This window comes from Olea europaea, unplaced genomic scaffold (assembly GCF_002742605.1).
Source record: "Olea europaea var. sylvestris unplaced genomic scaffold, O_europaea_v1 scaffold2203, whole genome shotgun sequence".
Lineage (NCBI taxonomy): Eukaryota > Viridiplantae > Streptophyta > Magnoliopsida > Lamiales > Oleaceae > Olea > Olea europaea.
This window is the reverse complement of record NW_019240049.1, coordinates 48,552-68,376: the sequence shown is the minus strand read 5'-3', so window position 1 is coordinate 68,376 and position 19,825 is coordinate 48,552. Positions and strand designations below refer to the sequence as shown.

The window sequence follows — 19,825 nt, the reverse complement described above, 5'->3', positions numbered from 1 at the left end:
TTTACATTACCATAATTTTGAAAAAATTTATCCGAAATGTAAGGAAAAAAAAAAAAAAAAAAGAGGACCGAAATTCTAAAATTTTGAATTAATTAAATTCTTAAATATCTGATTTAAGGATTATTTTGTTAGAAGCGTGACTCAAATAGGAGTCTAAATTACATTAGATTTCTTACTTTTTTTTGGAACTCTTTTAAAGCTAGATTTTATACTATAAATACAAGGCTCCTCTTTTAGTATTGTTTAAGCCATTATTGCTGTAATTCTCCCTTTTCATTGATTTAATAAAATAACATCGTTCCTCTGCCAGTTCTTTTATTTCTTTACTTTAATCTTGTTCGTGGTTATTTGTGATCTTGTTCAATACTTCAATTACAACAAGTGAAATTCGTTAAATCTCAATTCCTGCATTATTGGTCAATCGGTCTCAACATATTTTATCAGTACTTAATTTGTCAAAAGTAAAATATTCCATTGGTCTAATTTTATTTTTTTAAATTTTTTTTTATCACTTTCTTGACTGAGGCCCATCTGGAAAATGGATTAGAATGGGCTTCTAAAGCCCTATTAAAGGTGTGTATATCCAAGTCTTATTCATAGTTCAAAGAGGGACAAGCGGGAGGCCGTTTTCTTCCTCAGCATTAGCTTAAAATTGGGTTACTGATTTCCACTCAAGTTCCTCGTCAACAAAATTGGAAGGTATTACCGGATTTTATTAGTGTAAAAACGGGCTTTATATGTTGAAATCTCACTCGATCTGATTGTTAATGATTTAATTCTAACTCAACTCCTTATAATTTATTTATTTTTTCTAACATTGTTGTTTCTTGATGGTTCTTAATTTGTCAAAAGTAAAATATTCCATTGGTCTAATTTTAATTTTAATTTTTTTTTTAATTACTTTCTTGACTGAGGCCCATCTGGAAAATGGATTAGAATGGGCTTCTAAAGCCCTATTAAAGGTGTGTATATCCAAGTCTTATTCATAGTTCAAAGAGGGACAAGCGGGAGGCCGTTTTCTTCCTCAGCATTAGCTTAAAATTGGGTTACTGATTTCCACTCAAGTTCCTCGTCAACAAAATTGGAAGGTATTACCGGATTTTATTAGTGTAAAAACGGGCTTTATATGTTGAAATCTCACTCGATCTGATTGTTAATGATTTAATTCTAACTCAACTCCTTATAATTTATTTATTTTTTCTAACATTGTTGTTTCTTGATGGTTTTTTCTTGAATTTTTGCTGCGCTTGTTTACGATTTTCACATTGCCTTAAAAACTGGCCACCCCTCAACTGTAATAGGTTAAACGGAGCCAGTTTTGGGTCTAGACAAGTGAAGCCCATGCCTCAAGCCCAAAAATTTAAGGGCCTCAAAATTATTATTATTATTATTATTATTATTATTATTATTATTATTATGATACCTAATTCCTAATTTCTTAGCCGTCTTCCTTAATTCCTTTCCTTTGTCTCGGTTGCGAGAGCTGAGAGGCGAGAAGAACCAGAGAAAGGTGAAACCCACGTTACCCACCCATACCTTGACGGCTTGGCGTTGGCGACGCCATCTTCTATCTTCCCACTTCTCTCTCAGCCGTCCGCTGACATCGGGCCATGTAGACCCGGCCCTAAGGCGAGGTCAGTGAAGCCTGCCCCAGGCCCAAGACCGTTGGGGGGCCTATTTTGCTCCAGAATTTTTTTTTTTTTTTTTGAGGAAATTATGTCCATACAAGTGTTTAAAGATTGGAGTTCAAATATAAGGTTTAAATTTAACTTATTCAAAAATCAGGTTTTCAATATATATAACCCAACCCACCCAATTAAAACCCTAAATTATTTTCTCCCAATTCTTCCCCTCCTCTTTCTATCTCTCTGTCTCTCAATCTTCTCTCCTCTACAAGGCTGCCATCGCTGGATCACAACAGAGCTCGTCACAGTGAGTGGCGTTCTCACTCTTCTCTCTCTATCTTCTTTCCTCTACATGGCTGCAGTCGCCAGATCACAACGGAACTAATCGCTATGAGCAGCGAGCAACGCTCTCCCTCTTCTTCCCCTTTCTCTTTCTCTGTGTTTCTCTATCCTCTCCTTTGCACATGGCCGCCGTTGCTGAGCAGTGCTCACTTAGACCGTCTTCGATCGCCACTGTGTAGCGGTGCTTCGTTGTGATGGCCGTTTCACAGTGCTGCTCGCAATGTCGATGAAGCTGCACGATGACCATGAACAGCACAGTGTCGCTGCAGTGCAGATCGGTGGTGGTGTTCATTTTTTGCTATTATTTTGATGTTAGTTGTGGGTGATTTTACTTGTTTTCGGTGTGGTGGTGAGGTAGCAGTGGTGTTGGTTCCTTTGTGGTTGTTAAGTGGTGGTGTTGCGAGCATTGTAGCAACTTCTTGTGCAGCATCGCTATTGGGACTGTGAAAGGGAAAGTCTTGGTTGCTGAGGGCATGATGAGATGGTGATGGTGGCGATTGTGGTGGCGACAGGGGCAGTGGTGATGGTGTGGGTTCAAATCTGAGTGGTGATGGTCGTGATAGTGGTGAGGTGGTGATGTTGGTGGCAGTGGTGTTGTGTTATTATTATTGTTGGTCGTGGTTGTGACGGTGGCGGTGGAGGTGGTGGCGCAGTGACGAGATGGGATGAAGAGTGTTTGTGACCAACTATTTGATTGATTTGTGACCAAGTATTGGTAGTGAATCGGGATTGAGATTAGGTGCTTGGGTGTACGTGACTAATTATTTAGTTCTATGTGGTTAAATATTAAAATGTGACCTTAAATTTCGATAATTTGTGAGTAAAAAAATAATCTGTAACAAATAAATTAGAAAATGTGACCCAATAGATAAAATGTCACATATAATTTTTTTTTATTTGTGACCAATTAAATAAACTATGACCTATAAAAAAATTTATTTCTGACTTCGAAATAATTTATGACCAATTAATTTGATAATATATAACTAATAAATAAGCTGTGACTTGTAATTATGTACATGTGATCAATAATTGTATAATTGTGATCTTATTTTATTTAATTAATAAATATTTTTAATTAATTACCTCGTACTTGAGTTTTGCATTTTCAAATTATGCACCTGATTTGCGATTTGGTATAAACTAAATGACCGAGTTATAATTATTTCCCCTTTTTTTTTTGGGGGAGATTGTTTCAAAACAATGCCAGGCCCAGACGGAACAGCCCACGACCCATTTACCCTTAATCTATTTACCAACCCAACTTATATATCCAATTATCGACAATCCAACATTCAATGCCAAGACCCAAAATTCCCAAGTCTCAGTCTCAAATTCAATTCCAGGGCCTGCGGCTGCTCGTCGGACGAACCGTCGAAGTCTCGTCTCTGCAACTCCCGTCACCCCGCCAGGCGCCAGTCCCCCTCCGCCCGTCCTCTCCATACGCTGTTCGCCTTCGCCTCCAACAACTTCTTGTCTAGTTGTCTCCTTTCTTCGGTTTGTTTCTAAAATTTTCCCATTGATTTGATGAATTTTATCAACTGGGTTGTCTTTATTATATGTAAATGTGATTGTTACATTTGTAGAATTTCATAGATTTTATTTTTGGTTGATAAAAGGCTTTGGTTCCTATTAGTCTATTACGGTTAGTCGGTTACACTTACACGGCAAGCAGAAGCTTAACATTTTCAGCTGGGTCTGGGTCCCTATCCAAGTTAACATTTTCAGCTTTCACTTTTCAGGCCCTTAAAATTATAGCAGAAGCCAGAGTCTAGCCAGAAATTGATTTGGATAACTTTTACACTTTTCAGGCCCTTTCAAGTTAATGAATTTGATAACTAATTGAAGGAATTGATTTGGATAACTTCTTACAAAGCGACAATGTGGCAATGCCCTAAATTTAATTTTACATTTTTCCTTAAATTTGATAATGTGTAAGTTAAAGTATCATAATGACTATTTAGAAATAAAGAGCACAATCTATTTTGTGACACAACACAAATATAAAAGGATCTTAAGTAGTGTATAAATCTTTAGTCAATTATGCCGATTTCTTAATTTGCACTTCCACACTTGGCACACACGTTCCTTCACTCTATAATTAAAATCTTTAATTTTATTTAAATTTTTTTTTCAAACTCGTAAGTTGTGATGGTGAAATTCTCAAAGGTGTAATACCACAATTTTCGTCGGAAAATCCACTTCTCTGGTAAACAATGGCTTGCCCTAACTTACTATTGAAGAGATTGAAAACGTTTGAAGCCTTGTCGGCTTATATGATTGGTTATTGGTTGAGCAGCTAAATTATTCAGATTTTATTGATGTTTTTGCGTTTAAAACAGCAAGGCGAATAATATTTATCTAATTGTTCGAAACATTGTTAGTTTTGTTATTTTATAATATAAATATTTTCTATAATATATTTGGTTGTTGTTTTAATGTTAGTTTAAGTTAGCAATAGGTCGTATAATATACCGTTAAATTTTGTATTTACGTTGATTTCGCCGGAGACTCAATTTATTGACTTTGTCTTGGGGTCCGACAATCACAGGACCGGCCCTAGTGCCACGCCACTGCCACTGCCACTGCCACTGCCACTGCCTGCCTGCCTACCGGTATAAAATCTGATTGCTATGTATTCATTCTTCTCTTTATTGCATCGGAGAATTTCTCAGATGAAGTGGATTGAATAGGGCTGTTTTATTGAAATTTGCCTTTATTATTGATGATAAGATGGAGTTTCTGGGTACTGCTGTATTGGCCACTGGTATTGGGTTGTATTTGTTTTCCCTTTTTCCTCATGCTTTCAAATGTAACTCAAAGAAAGCACAGAGGTTTTTGATAATTTGTTGTTGGAGAATAGTATAGGGATAAAACTTGAACATCAAGTGGGTACTGCCATATTGGCCACGGGCACTAGGTAGTATTTGTTTTCCACCTTTTCTCATGCTTTCAACTGTAACTCAAAGAAAGCACATAGGGGTTTTTGACACTTTGTTGTTGGAGAATAGGATAGGTATAAAACTTGAACATTTCTTTACTTTTGAGATTAAGATTAGTAGAAAGACAAAAACAAACCTGACTCATTGGAGGTTTACTGGTGCACATCTCAATTGTAAGATTACTTTTAGACGGACGGAACTCATTTGATTAATATTACTTTGAGGTTTACCGTTTACAGATGCACATGTCAATTGTAAGAATTTTAGGAATTTTGGATATTGTAGTGGTACAATTTAAAGGTGTTAAGACATAATTTACAGGTGCCAAATTGAAAACATGTCACCTGGTGAAATACCCATGACCAAAATCCAGTGGGGGCAGTTGCACCCTCTAGATCCCACTCACCCCAGTTGGGTCCACCCCTGGTTCTCGATTCAGAGTTCAGAGCTAAGTTTTCTTATTTGGGTTGATAAAATTGAAGCTTGAGGGTCAATTTGAGGGCTGATTTGCATAGTTAAGATTCGGGAAGAGTAAGTGCCTTTTGGAAAATGGATAGGAGGTTGAGGGATTGAATCTATAGAATTAGACTCCAGTAGAGTCATGAAAATGATGCTCTGGCTTTGCAAGCTTCCTGTTCTACATAAAATAGTTTTAAAATATATCGTAGTGTAAGAGGATTATCCTTGAATTCATTATATTCGGTAATTCAAGGAATAAGAATTATAATAAGCATTGGAAAGCAAAGGAGAAGGAGACGTCAAGTAATGAGAACGGTGGAAGGATTTGAGTAGTCTGTGAATTATAATGATGGTCAAGCAATATGGGCCATATTTAACTCCCCAAATGCTATATTTGTCGGGGACATTAGAAATAGTAATAGCTTGGTTATATATGGTGTAATAGATTGGCTCTTGAAATTGATAATGAAGTTGTCATACAATGTTTTCAAAGTGTGAAAAAGCCATGGAAACAGTTGTAAAAAAAAACTATTAGATCTTTTAAATTATCATTATTTTTAGTACGAAATTGTAAAAATTAAAAAATTTTAAAAAATCAAAATCAATGATAGGATTGGGGGAAATGGTTATTGTTTATTAGATAAGTAAACAGGTCGATCCTTTGCAAGTAGGGGATTTGGGCGAGTGCAAAGCAGCATATTTATCATGTAGGTTGAATTTGTCTTCACAAATGGGGTGGATTCTGAATTTGATTGCTAGTAGTCTCTGTTTCAAATCCTTTTATACTAACTTAGAGTTATTTATTTGTGATTATTCATTGTGTATTAAATTAGTTCTTTTCTAGTTTTAATTGTGAATTCTTGTTATTTGATTATTATTTGCTAATTCATTCTATTTTTCATTTGTTTATGAGTTTAGACTTTTATTCATTAAATTGTTTCATTATGGATTTTCAATAGGTTTACAGCTAATTTTCTGCATTTTTGTGTTTCATTCATTTTGTATAATTTTATTGTTCTGTGTCGGCGTTTTATGACTTGCCTCGCGGAAAATGGAACACCCTAATATCCAATTTAGCCTTTTAAAACTTACTTCCATGTCTTCCTTTTTTTTTTTAAATTTCTTTTTCCAGATAAAAGAACGGGTCAGGACAGAGATGCCTAAGAGAAGTCAAGAAGCCAAGAGAGGATCCTCATCCCATCAAATGGATCCAGATGCCCCCAAAATGGATATTAAGTCCATCATGAAAGATATAGAGTTTTTGGGTACTACATTTCTCTTGACTATCGTTTTACATTAATTAGTTTTGTGATTCTTTAGCTAATAGAATACGTAACCCAATGCTGGTCCTAACTAATGGTGAAGATGTTACTGCTTGTGCGTATTCTTGTTCTTTCCTTCCAAATCAGGCAGGACAAGAGTAATAATTCTTCTTGTTTGCTTTTTAATATATAATTCATTCAGTGCTATGACATTACTAAGTTTATATTAGGATTGAAGCCAATAACGCCATATTTGGGCTTAGAACAAGTTGTCAATCTGTTCTTTATAATTTGAATATTGGCCAAGGATTCAACATTTTATTATTTACTTGAAACTTTTATTTGATCAAATCAAATATCTAATTTTTGGTCGCTCCCTAAGGATATGTACACTTTTTGATATGTTACGGTTGGTTTATTAGTGGTGTTATCAATTGGAGGATGCTCTACCACATAGAATTGGTTCTGAATTGTTCCATCGACGGTGAAAAAGAGAGCACTGTTTATTCGATACGAGCCTGTACTTTTATGGTTTTCATGAGAAAAACTTGTGTACCAAAGTAGCATGTTGTATTTTTAACAATTTGGAAATTAGTTCACTGGGTTGTGATAGTAGTTGCAATGGCTTCAGTGTTGCTTTAACAAATTCAAAATTTCGGCGAAATGCTCCTCTTCTTAGTAGTATACTTTTTATTTGGGAATTAGCTCTCCTTGATCTTCTCTACTCCTGTAGCTGGGTTTTTTTTTTTTTTTTTTTTTTTTTTTGGGGGGCGGTGTATTTTGTCATGTCTCTCGTTCCATTGTGGTAAGAAACTATCCGGTGTACTATTTGAATATTTTATGATATGTTAGCTGTGTGTCTATTACTGTCTTTGAGATTTGAATCTTCAAAAATGTAAACTTAGGGTCCGTTTGATTATAAAGATGGAATTTTGGTAGAAAGAAAACGAATTTCAGGGAATTGAATTGTTTAGAAATTATTTTATCGGGAAATGTCAATTATTGTGGTTGATTGGTAATTTTTCACGTGGAAAATGTTAAAATAAAAGTGTTTTTTTATGTTCGTTTCACTTTGTTTTACATGAAAATTGTCGATTAAAGGGAGAGAATTTACTGGCATTGGAGATAAAATTTGTTTCCATTAAAAAAAAAAAAAGGAGCAAAAATAATCATCTATCTTTTGGTATTCGTTTGACTTTATTTTACATGGAAATTATCAATTAAAGAAAAATATTTTTTTACAATTAGGAAAAAAAACGTAAACAGTACCCTAGAAAACCAATTCTCACCATATTGGTTTTCAATGAAAATCAAGAAAATTCCAATTTTCAAGAAAAGCAAGAAAATCAAATTCCATGTAAAATTTTGCTATCAAACACCACAAAATGGGTGGAAAATTGAATTTGAATTCCATTTTCCATGGAATTTGGCCCTATCAAACATGACCTTAGTGATTTGGTTATCATTTGCCTGGTAAAGGAATTTTCTTCGAATGATTATTATTTAATATCCGGTGTACTATTTGAATATTTTATGATATGTTAGCTGTGTGTCTATTACTATCTTTGAGATTTGAATCTTCCAAAATGTAAACTTGGTGATTTGGTGAATTTGAAGCGTGTTTCATTTCGTGGTGCTTCAATTTTGAGTTGCTGACTTCACCATCTCCGTTTAACTACTGAGAGTTCTATGCTTGTGGATAATGTTTATATATAGTTGGACATGACTAGACACTATTATTATCAAGATTTTGGCTTCTTTTTCCTTACTAATACTTTCTGCTATGGTCCAATCCACCTTATAGACATGCCAATAGGTCTGTTTTTAACTTATGTGCTGCTTTAGGGTCATCACATATGACATGGAAACAGAGGAAGGATTTGGAAAACCGAAAGGTCATTTCTCTTGGTGGAAAGGTAAACACTGTCTTTTTACTTCGAAATCATTAAGATCTACATTGCTGTATGCATTAACCATTTCTTTCCCCTTGAACAGCCTCAAAAAACGCAGAAATTACCACTTAGTGTAGCGCGAGTGCAAATGAAGAAACAAAAGGAAAGAGAGCAGAAAATGCTTCAAGAGGTTCTTAACACTCACTTTCACATCAAATTGCTATTATCTAATGTATATTGCTGATGCTACATTTTCGAGTCTTGACATGTCGTCTATCTGCTCTTTTAGAATGCAATACTTGGAAGATTTGGAGGGTATCATCATACTATTGGTACTAAAAAGGCGACCGAGAGGCGCTGTCAGGAGGAGAGAGTGCTGAAGTCGACTGAAGGTCATTTCAGAAATGGTGTCCTTGATGTGAAAAGTTTATTGAAACCTTCTGCACCTAGAGCCAACAGTGAGAGCAGCAGACATGTTATTGGCAAGGGGAAGAAAAAGAAGGGTGATAAAAAGAGCCATGGTAAGAGAAAGAATGGTGGTAGGAAGCGGCACTAGACATCTATGAAGCATGTTAATCAAGGGGTCGTGTTTCTTACCTTCAAATCAACAGAAAGACTCGTTCTCAAAGTGAGCTTGTCGGATGAAATTTAGTGCCATCTTTCTAACTAGTAGATGAGCGGCTTATGATTTTAGGATTCACATATTAAGACTTGATAAAGTTTTTATAGTGGGCATTGACTCGCTACAAAGTTGTAAACATGGGCGAAGTTGTAACATTTGAAGTTTTATGGCTTCCTTGCTTTTTCCGTACCAGGTTTTCTAGTTGTAAACGTGATAAACGAACTCAATAAAGCTTCTTTTATTCTCGTGCAGAATCAGATGACATCTAATCTCAGATCCATCTTTTATGGGCTGCTTGAAACTACCGTTTGAATTGTGGGTAAACAATTCTGAGAGAGGATTTAGTGTGATAGGCGAATGAATCCTCAGGTAACCAAGGCCATATGTCATCAATGACTTCTCTTTACTCTTTCAAGGGCAGAGATAATGTTTTCGAGTAGGTTAAAATCTTCAAGGAAATTATTTTACAAAACTCAAAGAAAATGTGCAGCTGAAGTAGTTTTCAAAAAGGTTGAACCCTGACGCCGGATAGGATGGTGATTATCCTATTGGTTTGTTGTAGCAGATGATTCGCAAGAAAAGAACGATAGAAAACGTCCAAAAAATCAGAGAAAATACTCTGAATTCAACTCAATATTATTAATAATGCAGAATGATGAAAACTAACCCACAAGCCGGGTTAAATAGCTGCGAAATATGAAATTATGGGAAAATTACCAAAAATGGCAAAATTCCAAAATTATACCAAAATAAAATGTTAAGTAAAAGAAGTAAGTTGCCAAAATTTTGGCTCAATTCGAGTTTTCTAACATATGGAAAAAAAGAAACGAAATATTACCATAAATAGTAAAAAATAACTTAAAATTGAATTTTGGAAAAGAAAACAGTGAATTTTGGGCTCAAAATTGACGTCCATCGAGCATAGCTGGTTGGCCACGACGTGCGCGCCGAAGAGAGCTTTCCGGATTGAGGTCATAATAGCGATTCTGATAACCGTAGCCAAAGTTATGGCCAAATTACCAAAAATGCGTCAAATTCCCCCAATTAAGGAAATAATGGTGATTCACTTTCCATCTTTGCGCCGATCCGCCATCTCATGATATCTCAGCGCCATCATCGTGCTATCTGACAAATTAGCATCATTCGACTTGAATCCTCCTGCATCAAACCCCAACCTTGAGAACTCCCACCGTCCCGCCCCTGGGGCATCGTAGAGAGGTAAATCGTGGGATGTGCCTCAACAGGTCAGGGAACAAGAACTTACATGTAAATTGATGTTCACAAAAAGTCCAATCCATATCTAAGAAATCGAACCCTCACATTGCGGCTGCTAGCAATACTGAGACTACCCCACTTCTGTCTTTTGCACCACTGGGCCATGTGCCAGGGGGCCAAGTAGTTTTCATATTGGCAGAGATGATGCTCGTAGAGAAAAGGGTTACATTGGAGATGGGGAAAACCAATTTTAAGGAGTGGAGAAAGAACAAGCAATTTCGTAGATTTCTCCAAATAATTTATGCGCTATATACATTTTGGATTACTCACAATCTTCCGATAAAAGATAATTGCTTCGCTGGATTATTGAGAGGGATTGTGAAGCCAATTTAGATTTTTTGCAACAAAATATTTAAATATTTCTTCCAATCACCAAACTGGAGGATCTGTGGCAGTCAAGTCTGAAAGCAGAAGAGATTCTGAAGTAGGACGGTAGAAGAAAGTAAATGATACTCTATTCAAGACAAAATTGTTAATGCTCGTTTAACTGGTGGACTGCATACCAATTGACCTTATTGGAACTCAATTTCTTGGACAAGGGGTGACTCTCGTCTTCCAGTAGATATGAAGAAAAATCCCTGGTCTGTCAACTGAACTTGTGAATTATTCTTCTTTCACTGTATTCATTATCTGTAGTTGTTATCTTGGACCTTAAATCATTCTTCTCTGCAAATTTACAGATAATTCTAATGTACTCAAAATGGTCGAAGCTTATGTGGGTAAATGTAACGTGAAAGGGCAAATGGTAATACAATATGCGGGATGGAGTAAAAGCGCTTCTCAATTCCTAGAGTCATCGAGCAAAAAAGAATAAATCAAGTAAAAGAGCTGGATATCGCTAATCTCTTCATTAAGATTGAGATTTGAGTTACTGATGGTCTTGTGCAAAAACACTTCATTGATATCCTCAACTTCCTAGTAATTTAAATAGCCAGCCAGGGACTCTGGTCATGTTGGCTTGTTCATCAGAGAGAGAGAGAGAGAGATTCGGAAGACCATCAAGTGGCGGCAAAGAGAAGATAAAGAATCACTCATTGAGTTATATGTGCCGATTAAAACAAATCAATCCGGATCTTGCTGAGGGCTTGCTGGCAATGGTGACCCACAGTTACATTAATAGTACTTGAAAATACCTCATAAAAAAAACACAGTGACAAAGGCAACTGCTTGCACGCCTGGCTTAGCATTATCAATTCGCTTCAGTTTCATTCCCTCCACAGGTAAACAGAAAGATGCTTGACGAAAACAAACTAGACAAAGCAAAACAGCGTCCGCATAATGACATTCATCACATCAACAATGTAAAACCAAATTATACATATAAACCATTCCACAATCACAAGGGGTAAAAAACTATCAAAACCTGTTCTTTTGTTAACACCGAATTTGAATATCCTATGAGTAATGATCCAACATAATATGTCATCAGCCCTGGAATCATGAACAGGTTATAACATCAGAATTTGATATGTATGCCAGCTATTCCCTCACGTAAATATAGCAACAAGTAAAATTTCCAATGCAACAGTTAATTAAACATCTAAACTAGCAAATGAAGAACAAAATATTCAAAACGTAGCCCATTATCAACAGGCGATAAATCTAAACTTTCAACTATTCGCATTCACGTAAGAAAGTAACTTATATATCCCATGATATCATTATCAGGCTGTTGTAATGGTAATTTAAAGCTATGAAAAGCATTCATCCAGATAAGCCACACTAAAAACTGTAAAAGAAAATCGATGAACAAAGTTTTTACTCATCTGGAATTAAATTTTTTAATATAAATAATGACTGCCAAAGGAATGAAGATAGGATATGCACTTATTTCATGTATTCCATTTGTCTGGATATAACCAAATTAGTAAGAACCAACGTGATCTGAAGGGAGTTATTATCATTTATGTGCAAGTCAGAAGCAGATTCAATTAAAATAAAATGCCTTCGGTTAAAAAAGCTTGTGTAATTATATCTACACTATAGTTACAGGTAAAGTACAAAAGGGGGGACAGCAAGAAAAGAGTTCTTGATTGAATAAAATAAACATGCACAAATTTAAATGAATTTACAAAAAATTGAACATACCATCAATTCTGCCAAATGCAAGACACCAATTGTATTTATTCTCTGTGTCTTGACTTCTTATCATCATCACTTCCACTGTCATATCTTCTTCTTCCACTGGAATGATCATCATCATATCTGGCTCTCTTAGAAGTGTATACCCTATCTCTCTCATCCCTTCTACTTCCTCGCTCCTCTTCTTGCTCTCTTCCTAGTCCAGCCCCCTGTCGAAGCTCCCGGTCCTTTTCACGCTTCCTGTGTGACTCTTCCTCTTCATACCTTTCATGCTTTTTGCTGCGGTAGCCATCTTCGTCCCTCTTTTCTCTTCTACTTGATCCATGACTTTCGTAGTGTTGATCATCAATCCTATTTCCCTGGTGCAATTCGTTCCTAGTACTATGTATATCCCCACGTTCACCATCATAAACACCATGTCCACTTAATCTATCTAGTCTCGAGCCTCTGTTGTGATCTTCCTTATTCTTATATGATCTGCCATGTCTCTCCAATTCAATCTTAGCCCCACTGTGCTCAGCCTCTTTTTCTGGGTCCCGCCTTCTTAACTTCCCCTCAGGTTGGTCATCCTTATTCTCATCGTCTTTCTCTCTCTTGCCCCTCATTATGTCTTCGCTTCCACCTCCTGACCTATCTCCCTTTAATTCATAAAGTTGCCCTAGTTTCCTTAATGTGTTCAATCCATCAGCTTGATTTTTTTGTTTCCAATAATCATCAACTTCAAGTGAACGGCCTTTCTGTCCACCTTTTCCACCTCTGGCACTCAAATCATCCCCATGACCACTACTTTTCTTCTCATAGGACTTACTTCCTTCAATCTTCGCATGCTTCAGATCTCTCACCCTTCTGCTCTCAAGGAAATCATCGCCCTTACGGTCATCAGTGTCAGCATGGAAATCATGCCTTCTACCACTTTCGGCCTTGCTCTCTTGACCGGGATGGCCAGGTTTGATTTCATCAATGTAAGTATCATATCGCCCTCTACTATAATCAAATTTCTCCTTTTTCTTTTTGATTGCATGCTCAGAATCATAGTCACTTTCATAATCATACCTTCGAACAACTTTGTCTCTCCTCTCACTAATTCTTTTCTTATCATTGGAAAAAGAATCATTCTTCTTGTCAATGGGAAAAGAATAATCTTCTTCTGGGCTGTTATTTTTCTGCTGATATCTCCCTTTCTTGTGTTGATTTCTTTTGTCTTCCTCCTCATCAGAATAAAATTCCTCGTCGTGACCAAGCTGCCTGCTCTTTGAGGTCTGCTTTCCTGTCTGAGTTTTATGTTTAGGACCTTCATCAGAACTATATTTGTTATCAGAATCATGCCGCCTGCTCTTCGCTTGCTGCTTCGCCTTCTGATTCTGTTTATTCCCTTCTTCTGAACTATATTCTTCAGAGACATGATGCCTACTCCTTGAATGCCGCTTCAACTTCTGAGTCTTCTGTTTAGGGTTTTCATCAGAACTATATCCATCACCAGAATCACGTTGCCTGCGTTTAGAAGGTAACTTTGAACTGTGTGTTTTATGTGTGGGGCTTTCATCAGAACTGTACTCATCATCAGAATCATATCTCCTATGTGCTTTCCTATAGTTATTATCACGGTCAGATTCTGAATCTGAATCTGAATCAGTGTCAGACTTGGACTGAGATTCCGAATCAGAAGAATTACTATCATATCTTCTGCTCTTCTTGTGTTTCCTCGATGATTTTTCCTTTCTCTTCTTAGCATCAACATCAGAATCATTATCTTTCCCCTTGCTACCTTTCCTGTATTTTTTCTTAGTCCCTTTCATGTACTTCCCACTGCTATCAGAATCAGATGACTTTTCATGTCTTCTTCTTGTACTTTTGCCTTTCCTTTGGCTTACAGATTCATATCTTTCAGAATCATTAATCTTCACACCCTTCTGAATATCATCCTTCTCATATTCTGAATCTGTTTCATTCAGCTTACCAGCAGCAGCATCGTCCTTTTTATAGCCATGCCTTGGTTTATCCTCGTCGTCACTTTCCTCAGAATTTGGGGACTGAGTATCACGCTGGTTCCTTTTTTCTTCAGCTTCAGATCCTATCCCAAGAGCAGCTTTTAGAGTTTCCATCTGCTTTTCCTTCAAAGCAGCTATCTGATGAGTCTGTGTCTTTGAAACCCTGTAGGGCAACACAATATTAGTTCAAGTTAATTCAGCAATTTATAAAACTTTAAATGCTATAAAAGCACCATGCTCAGCAAGAAATTGGTTTGTGTTAGTTACAAGCATTACAAGCACAGCGAAGGAATTAGACATATACAAAATATAAATCCAGAAATGAATCAGTAAATTCAGTTCCGGACACATTTCAGGGTAGAAAGTTTGTTTGACTAATTTCAAATTATTACTGAAAGGACTAGGAAAGACAATATGGAGCAGAAACAATAACTTGCTTGTGCAACGGTACTACCATAAGATGTATATTTATTGTAATAAATACTTAGATTTCATTGGCACAAAGAGCTGTAGCGACAGCCTTACGTCACTTATTCTTCATTATGTTCTTGCTTCGAAATCATTAATATACATTCAAGAATCCATAACTACATAATTTGCAAGATACCCATGATCTACAACAGTTCACATACTCTACTCAGCTAGGATATCAACTTGTACATGTACAACAAAAAAGCAACAAGCAAACCCTTGTTCCTAATAAACTTGGAATTGACAGCCAAAAAGTACAATCAAATCACATGTTTAGCAACTAAAGTATACCATACCAAGATCAGTAACGCTATTGAATTAGGTATTTCAAAAGCCAAAAACTGCTTCTGAGACTAAGAAGAAGCTTTAGGGCGTGTTTTTATAATTTTGAAAGAGCTTCTTCTTGTTAGAAGAGTGTTTACAGAAACGTGGTCAAGAAGAATTTCTTATGGAAGCTATTCTATAAGTAGAAGCCATGCCAAACGAGCCCTTAGAGTTTTTGCATGTTATGGTCTACCCCTCCCTCTTCTAATATACTATGTTGAAATCGTGTTACTCTTACAAACATGTAGACTCCTTAGATTGATATAAACGTGCAATCCTTTCTTAATTTATTCTTGATTATTGCCTACTCCATTATTCTACTAATGAAAACTACTGAAATAAGTCAAAAGGACTCTTGTCGTTAAAGGGCAAACTGAAATGAAGTATCAACTAACAAAATATACGATGATAAGAACTAAAATTCATTGAGATATTAGAAAGATTCGTCAAATTTAAATAATTAATTTAAGAATATTACTGGTTTGATTTAATCAATCTTAGCTCTTATTGGACTCTAACTCTACTGTCTCCTTTACTCCCTCATACCTCCTTCGTAAAGGGTACTCTCAAGATGAAAGACAGGAAGTTTGATAGCTACCGCCCCAATAAAAAATTATTGTTGTGATAGGGCCTGGTCAATATAGTGAAATAACCTATCTAGCCTAGAGTACATTGCCTGTCAATTTATTTGAAGGTTATAATCATTTGATAATTTAGCTAAGCAATGCATTATGGTAGAATTATGGAGCAAGAATACAGTCTTATTCTTTTTCTCCCCTTCTTTTATTACAAGTTCATTGGATCCACACCCTAACTACAATCATAATGCAGAACTCACTTAGGTATCACGTACTCCAAGTGAGTCGCACTCCAGCAGATGGTGAATCATTGAAATAAAACGGAATGAAAGACCTAATCCATATTGAAGTGGTTGTCTCTATCTCAGTCCCTACTATGGTTTCACTTTGAAACGGGGTCACAGAACAATTAACATTTACAGTTTGTAAAAATAATAAAGTACCCAAACCCAGACTTGAACATGGCAGCAATCTTTGGTTAGAAGATGGATTATCAGCATAATCGGTCACTAATTTTAACTCAATCACAAAATTATGTAAAAAAAATTTAAATGGTTCCATTGGCATTGTTTTTACACCCAAGCAAAGTCAATAAAAATTTGTGCTTCCATTAAACAGTTTGCGATACAAATTCACCTCTCCAAGAATTTTATAATCTGGACGGCTGGGATTTTACAGTTGAACTCAATGGTACAATAATCCTTGTTAATTTCCACCATTTGCCTCAAAGATTCACCCAATTCAATGCATAAAAAAGGAGAAGGCAACATTATCAAAAACAAAAAAATCATAATTTTTTAAGAACTATAAACACTTACTTGTCTGAGACAACGACAGCATTAGATCCCCCATCCTCATTCTCCTTAGCAGCTGCCTCAAGAGTGTTGCGAGCCTCATCAAGCTTCTCTGCAACCTCAGCATCCGTATAACCCTGATCCGACAACTTCTCCTCCAACACAAGGAGCTTGAGTTCGATCTTCCTCTTGCGGTCATGCTCCAAGATCTCCTTATTGGCCTTCCCGGTAACACCAGCAGTTCCCTGGCCGATCTCGAAGCCCTTAGATGAGTCGGTGACAACTTTGTTCGTTTTCGGCCTGATGAAAAACTTGTTGGCCTGGATGTATCCATTGGTGCCGGATCCCCGAGCAGTCTGCAACCCGATTCCGTTGTACATGGTGATATCAAAGATTGATTTCAATAGAAGATAGCGCAACCCTAACCCTAGTTTCAAATCCGTTGGATAAACCAGATATTTAGCGTTCTAGGTGTCATCAATAAACCAGATATCTTTCTGTATAGATTGATTGATAACCAGGCCTATAAAATGACCTTTTGGTGGGGGTGGCCGGGACGATTGAGATATTCTGAGGGATGAAAATGAAAGACGATTACCGACAATAAGTGGATTGGGCCATATTTTAGCGTAGTGCAGTAAACAAAAATCCTGAAATCGGAAAATTGAATGGAAATCACAGAAATCGTCGATTTGGTACCACGTGAACTCGATCAACGAAATGGATTTGAAATTTGAACCAAACCAAAAATCGGTTTGGTTTGAATTTGAGAATTTTAATTGCGGTTTAAAATCATATCGAACCGACGAAGAAATATATAAAAATAAAAAAATGTTTTTTTTTGAAAATTCATTCAAATATGTAAAATTCAATAATTTTGTCATTTGTAAGTATTTTTGTCAATTTATAATTTTCTAATACAAATATGTTATTATTATCCAATAATCCTAATTTATATATAATAATTTCAAGACTAACATAATCTATCAAAAACTATTTTCCTCTTCAGAATTTATATGAACTTCAGCCGACACCGAACACAATCTTAAACTACCGGCACCACACACTTCTTTTTCAAAATTTTCAACCTCTTCAAAGTTGAATTGAAGTTCATTATACCAAATCGGAGACAAAGAGATCCTAAACTTTCGGTGATCATATTTGCTACGAATAAAGTTTCAGATCAATAATTTTTTTTGAGCAAACTAAGGTAAGAATCTGAAATTAAATGTGTTTCCTAACATCATACAAACGTAAACTTATGTAATTGTTATATTTAGATATTATAAATAATTGCTTTATTATTATGGTTGGTTATTCTCTTTTTCTAATCAGTACCATTTTTTCAGATATGATGATCACGATGTCTTGTTGGACATCATCGTGTTTTTTGGGCCTTATATTTAGTTTAGTTGACTTGTATTGTAATGTTATTGTATCGTCATTAACCTAAAAAAGTGAACAAAAATAAAAAAAACTATATTTTAATTTATAGTGATTTCACTTTAATTTAATTGGTATTTAAATTTATAGTAGATATATTTAGCCCATGTTTGAGCCATATTTTCCATATCATCATAATGATAAAATTGATCGTTGGAGAGGAGGCTGGATCTCACACATGAAACAGCAGGTTAACAAAGGCGATTGGACTTGTGGGATAACCGTCCAAATTTTTATTTTTTTGTCCCAAAAATCTGGTTCAAACGGGGGCTTATTTTGTTTTAAATTTGTTACTAATAAGACATACATATATATTATATATTGAATTCAATAAATTAATGATATAAAAGTAGACATGCAAAGAGATATATGGCAAAATCGACAGTTTAAAATCGGACCGAATCGTTAGGTTTGGATTTGAGTTTTTTTCAAATCGTTCAAAATGGTTTGGTTTAGATTTGAATTTTTCTCAAATCGGTTTAAACGATTTTGTTTGAAAATTTATCAAAAACTGGTAAAATCGGACAGCTTACACTCCTATTTTAGCGTTCTTTTCTTTCTGAGTTAATTGTTTCGATGATAACTGAACTTTGGTCTATGTCTTTGATTGATCACTGAAATTTAAAATATCGAGTTTTGATCACTGAACTTAGGTCAATGTCTTTGATTTCTCACTAAACTTAGGTCCATATCTAAGATTGTTCAGTGAAATTTAAAATGTCAAGTTTTGACCACTAAACTTTGAAATATATCGTACATTACTCACTAGCATAATCGTTGAATTTTGAAAAGTATCGGGTTTACTGTGAGTAATGTACAATATTTTTCAAAATTTAATGAGTAATGTATAATATTTTTCAAAGTTTAATAGTCAAAACTCGATATTTTAAATTTCAATGACCAATCAAAGATATGGATATAAGTTCAATGACCATTAGAACAATTAACTCTTTCTTTCTAGTGGAAAATGATGCTTTTTTTAAGTGAAAGTTGGGGATGATTGTAGTATCAATCCCAATTTTTTTTCCTTTTTCTCTCGTAGATTTTACTTCAATCTTCACTTTGTATCGCTCAATACCAAGCCTTTGAAAAATTCCCACCTGAATGACAAAATGGCAGAAACCATCGGTTTATCCATTAGTTGACCTAAAACATTAGAAAAAATTAATTTTTTTTACTGATTTAAACATAAGCATTTTTGTCAAGAAAAAAAAAAGTAGGTTCGGAGAGACAAACTCAATACTTGACATGGAGAAAACATATTAGTCTGAACATGAGATAACCCCATTACACGTGTGCATAATAGCACTAGGTATATTCAAAGTGCTCGTGTAAAATTTTTTATTAAATTTTTAAAAGGAATTGTATTGTATCTATGAAAAGTGTGATTAATAAATGAGTAGTAATTATAGATATTAAAATTAGTGTTTGATTTTAATTGAATAAAAAAACTTAATTTTTACTAACTTTTAAATTGTACACAAACAGAGGATTTACACACACTATTGCACTAACTTTAGGCTATCTCCAACTCTACGTCAAAATTTAAGGTAACATTTGCATCATTTTACATTTAATCTTGCACCAAATTAAAAACTATATCCAATCATTACACTAAAATTTATACCAAATCAATAGTGTTTAATCATTATTTTACTTTTTTTATTTTTAACAATTTATATATTTGAAAAATTACTTATTTATTTATTTTACAAAGACATAAATT

At 35.2% G+C, this 19,825-nt stretch overlaps 2 protein-coding genes across 3 annotated transcripts; one reads left to right on the top strand and one right to left on the bottom strand.

Moving 5' to 3' along the window:
- Positions 1-2,448: 2,448 nt before the first annotated feature.
- Positions 2,449-9,401, top strand: LOC111380742. The gene is made up of 7 exons (XM_023004374.1): positions 2,449-2,493; positions 3,178-3,464; positions 4,519-4,582; positions 6,501-6,633; positions 8,476-8,546; positions 8,626-8,712; positions 8,812-9,401. Exons 1-7 carry the CDS (start codon positions 2,449-2,451, stop codon positions 9,076-9,078), a joined length of 954 nt encoding a protein of 317 aa, XP_022860142.1. The 3' UTR covers positions 9,079-9,401.
- Positions 9,402-11,570: 2,169 nt separating this feature from the next.
- Positions 11,571-17,262, bottom strand: LOC111380750 (serine/arginine repetitive matrix protein 2). Of its 2 annotated transcripts, XR_002700239.1 has the most exons (4): positions 16,681-17,262; positions 12,508-14,652; positions 11,783-11,850; positions 11,571-11,669 (listed from the first exon to the last, which is right to left on the bottom strand). XR_002700239.1 is itself a non-coding variant. In XM_023004382.1 (3 exons), exons 1-2 carry the CDS (start codon positions 17,034-17,036, stop codon positions 12,543-12,545), a joined length of 2,466 nt encoding a protein of 821 aa, XP_022860150.1. In that variant the 5' UTR covers positions 17,037-17,262; the 3' UTR covers positions 11,694-11,850; positions 12,508-12,542. The 2 variants fall into 2 exon arrangements, 1 of the variants encoding a protein (XP_022860150.1); XM_023004382.1 differs by lacking the exon at positions 11,571-11,669 and having other exon boundaries at positions 11,694-11,850.
- Positions 17,263-19,825: the final 2,563 nt, after the last annotated feature.

Bases quoted from the DNA above. Each gene is read 5' to 3' on its own strand.
- LOC111380742 (XM_023004374.1), top strand. From the start codon at position 2,449: ATGGTGATGGTGGCGATTGTGGTGGCGACAGGGGCAGTGGTGATG. The intron at 2,494-3,177 runs GTGTGGGTTCAA...AAACAATGCCAG, and splicing joins CGACAGGGGCAGTGGTGATG to GCCCAGACGGAACAGCCCAC. The intron at 6,634-8,475 runs GTACTACATTTC...GTGCTGCTTTAG, and splicing joins GAAAGATATAGAGTTTTTGG to GGTCATCACATATGACATGG.
- LOC111380750 (XM_023004382.1), bottom strand. From the start codon at position 17,036: ATGTACAACGGAATCGGGTTGCAGACTGCTCGGGGATCCGGCACCAAT. The intron at 14,653-16,680 runs GTAAGTGTTTAT...GTTGCCCTACAG, and splicing joins GCTGTCGTTGTCTCAGACAA to GGTTTCAAAGACACAGACTC.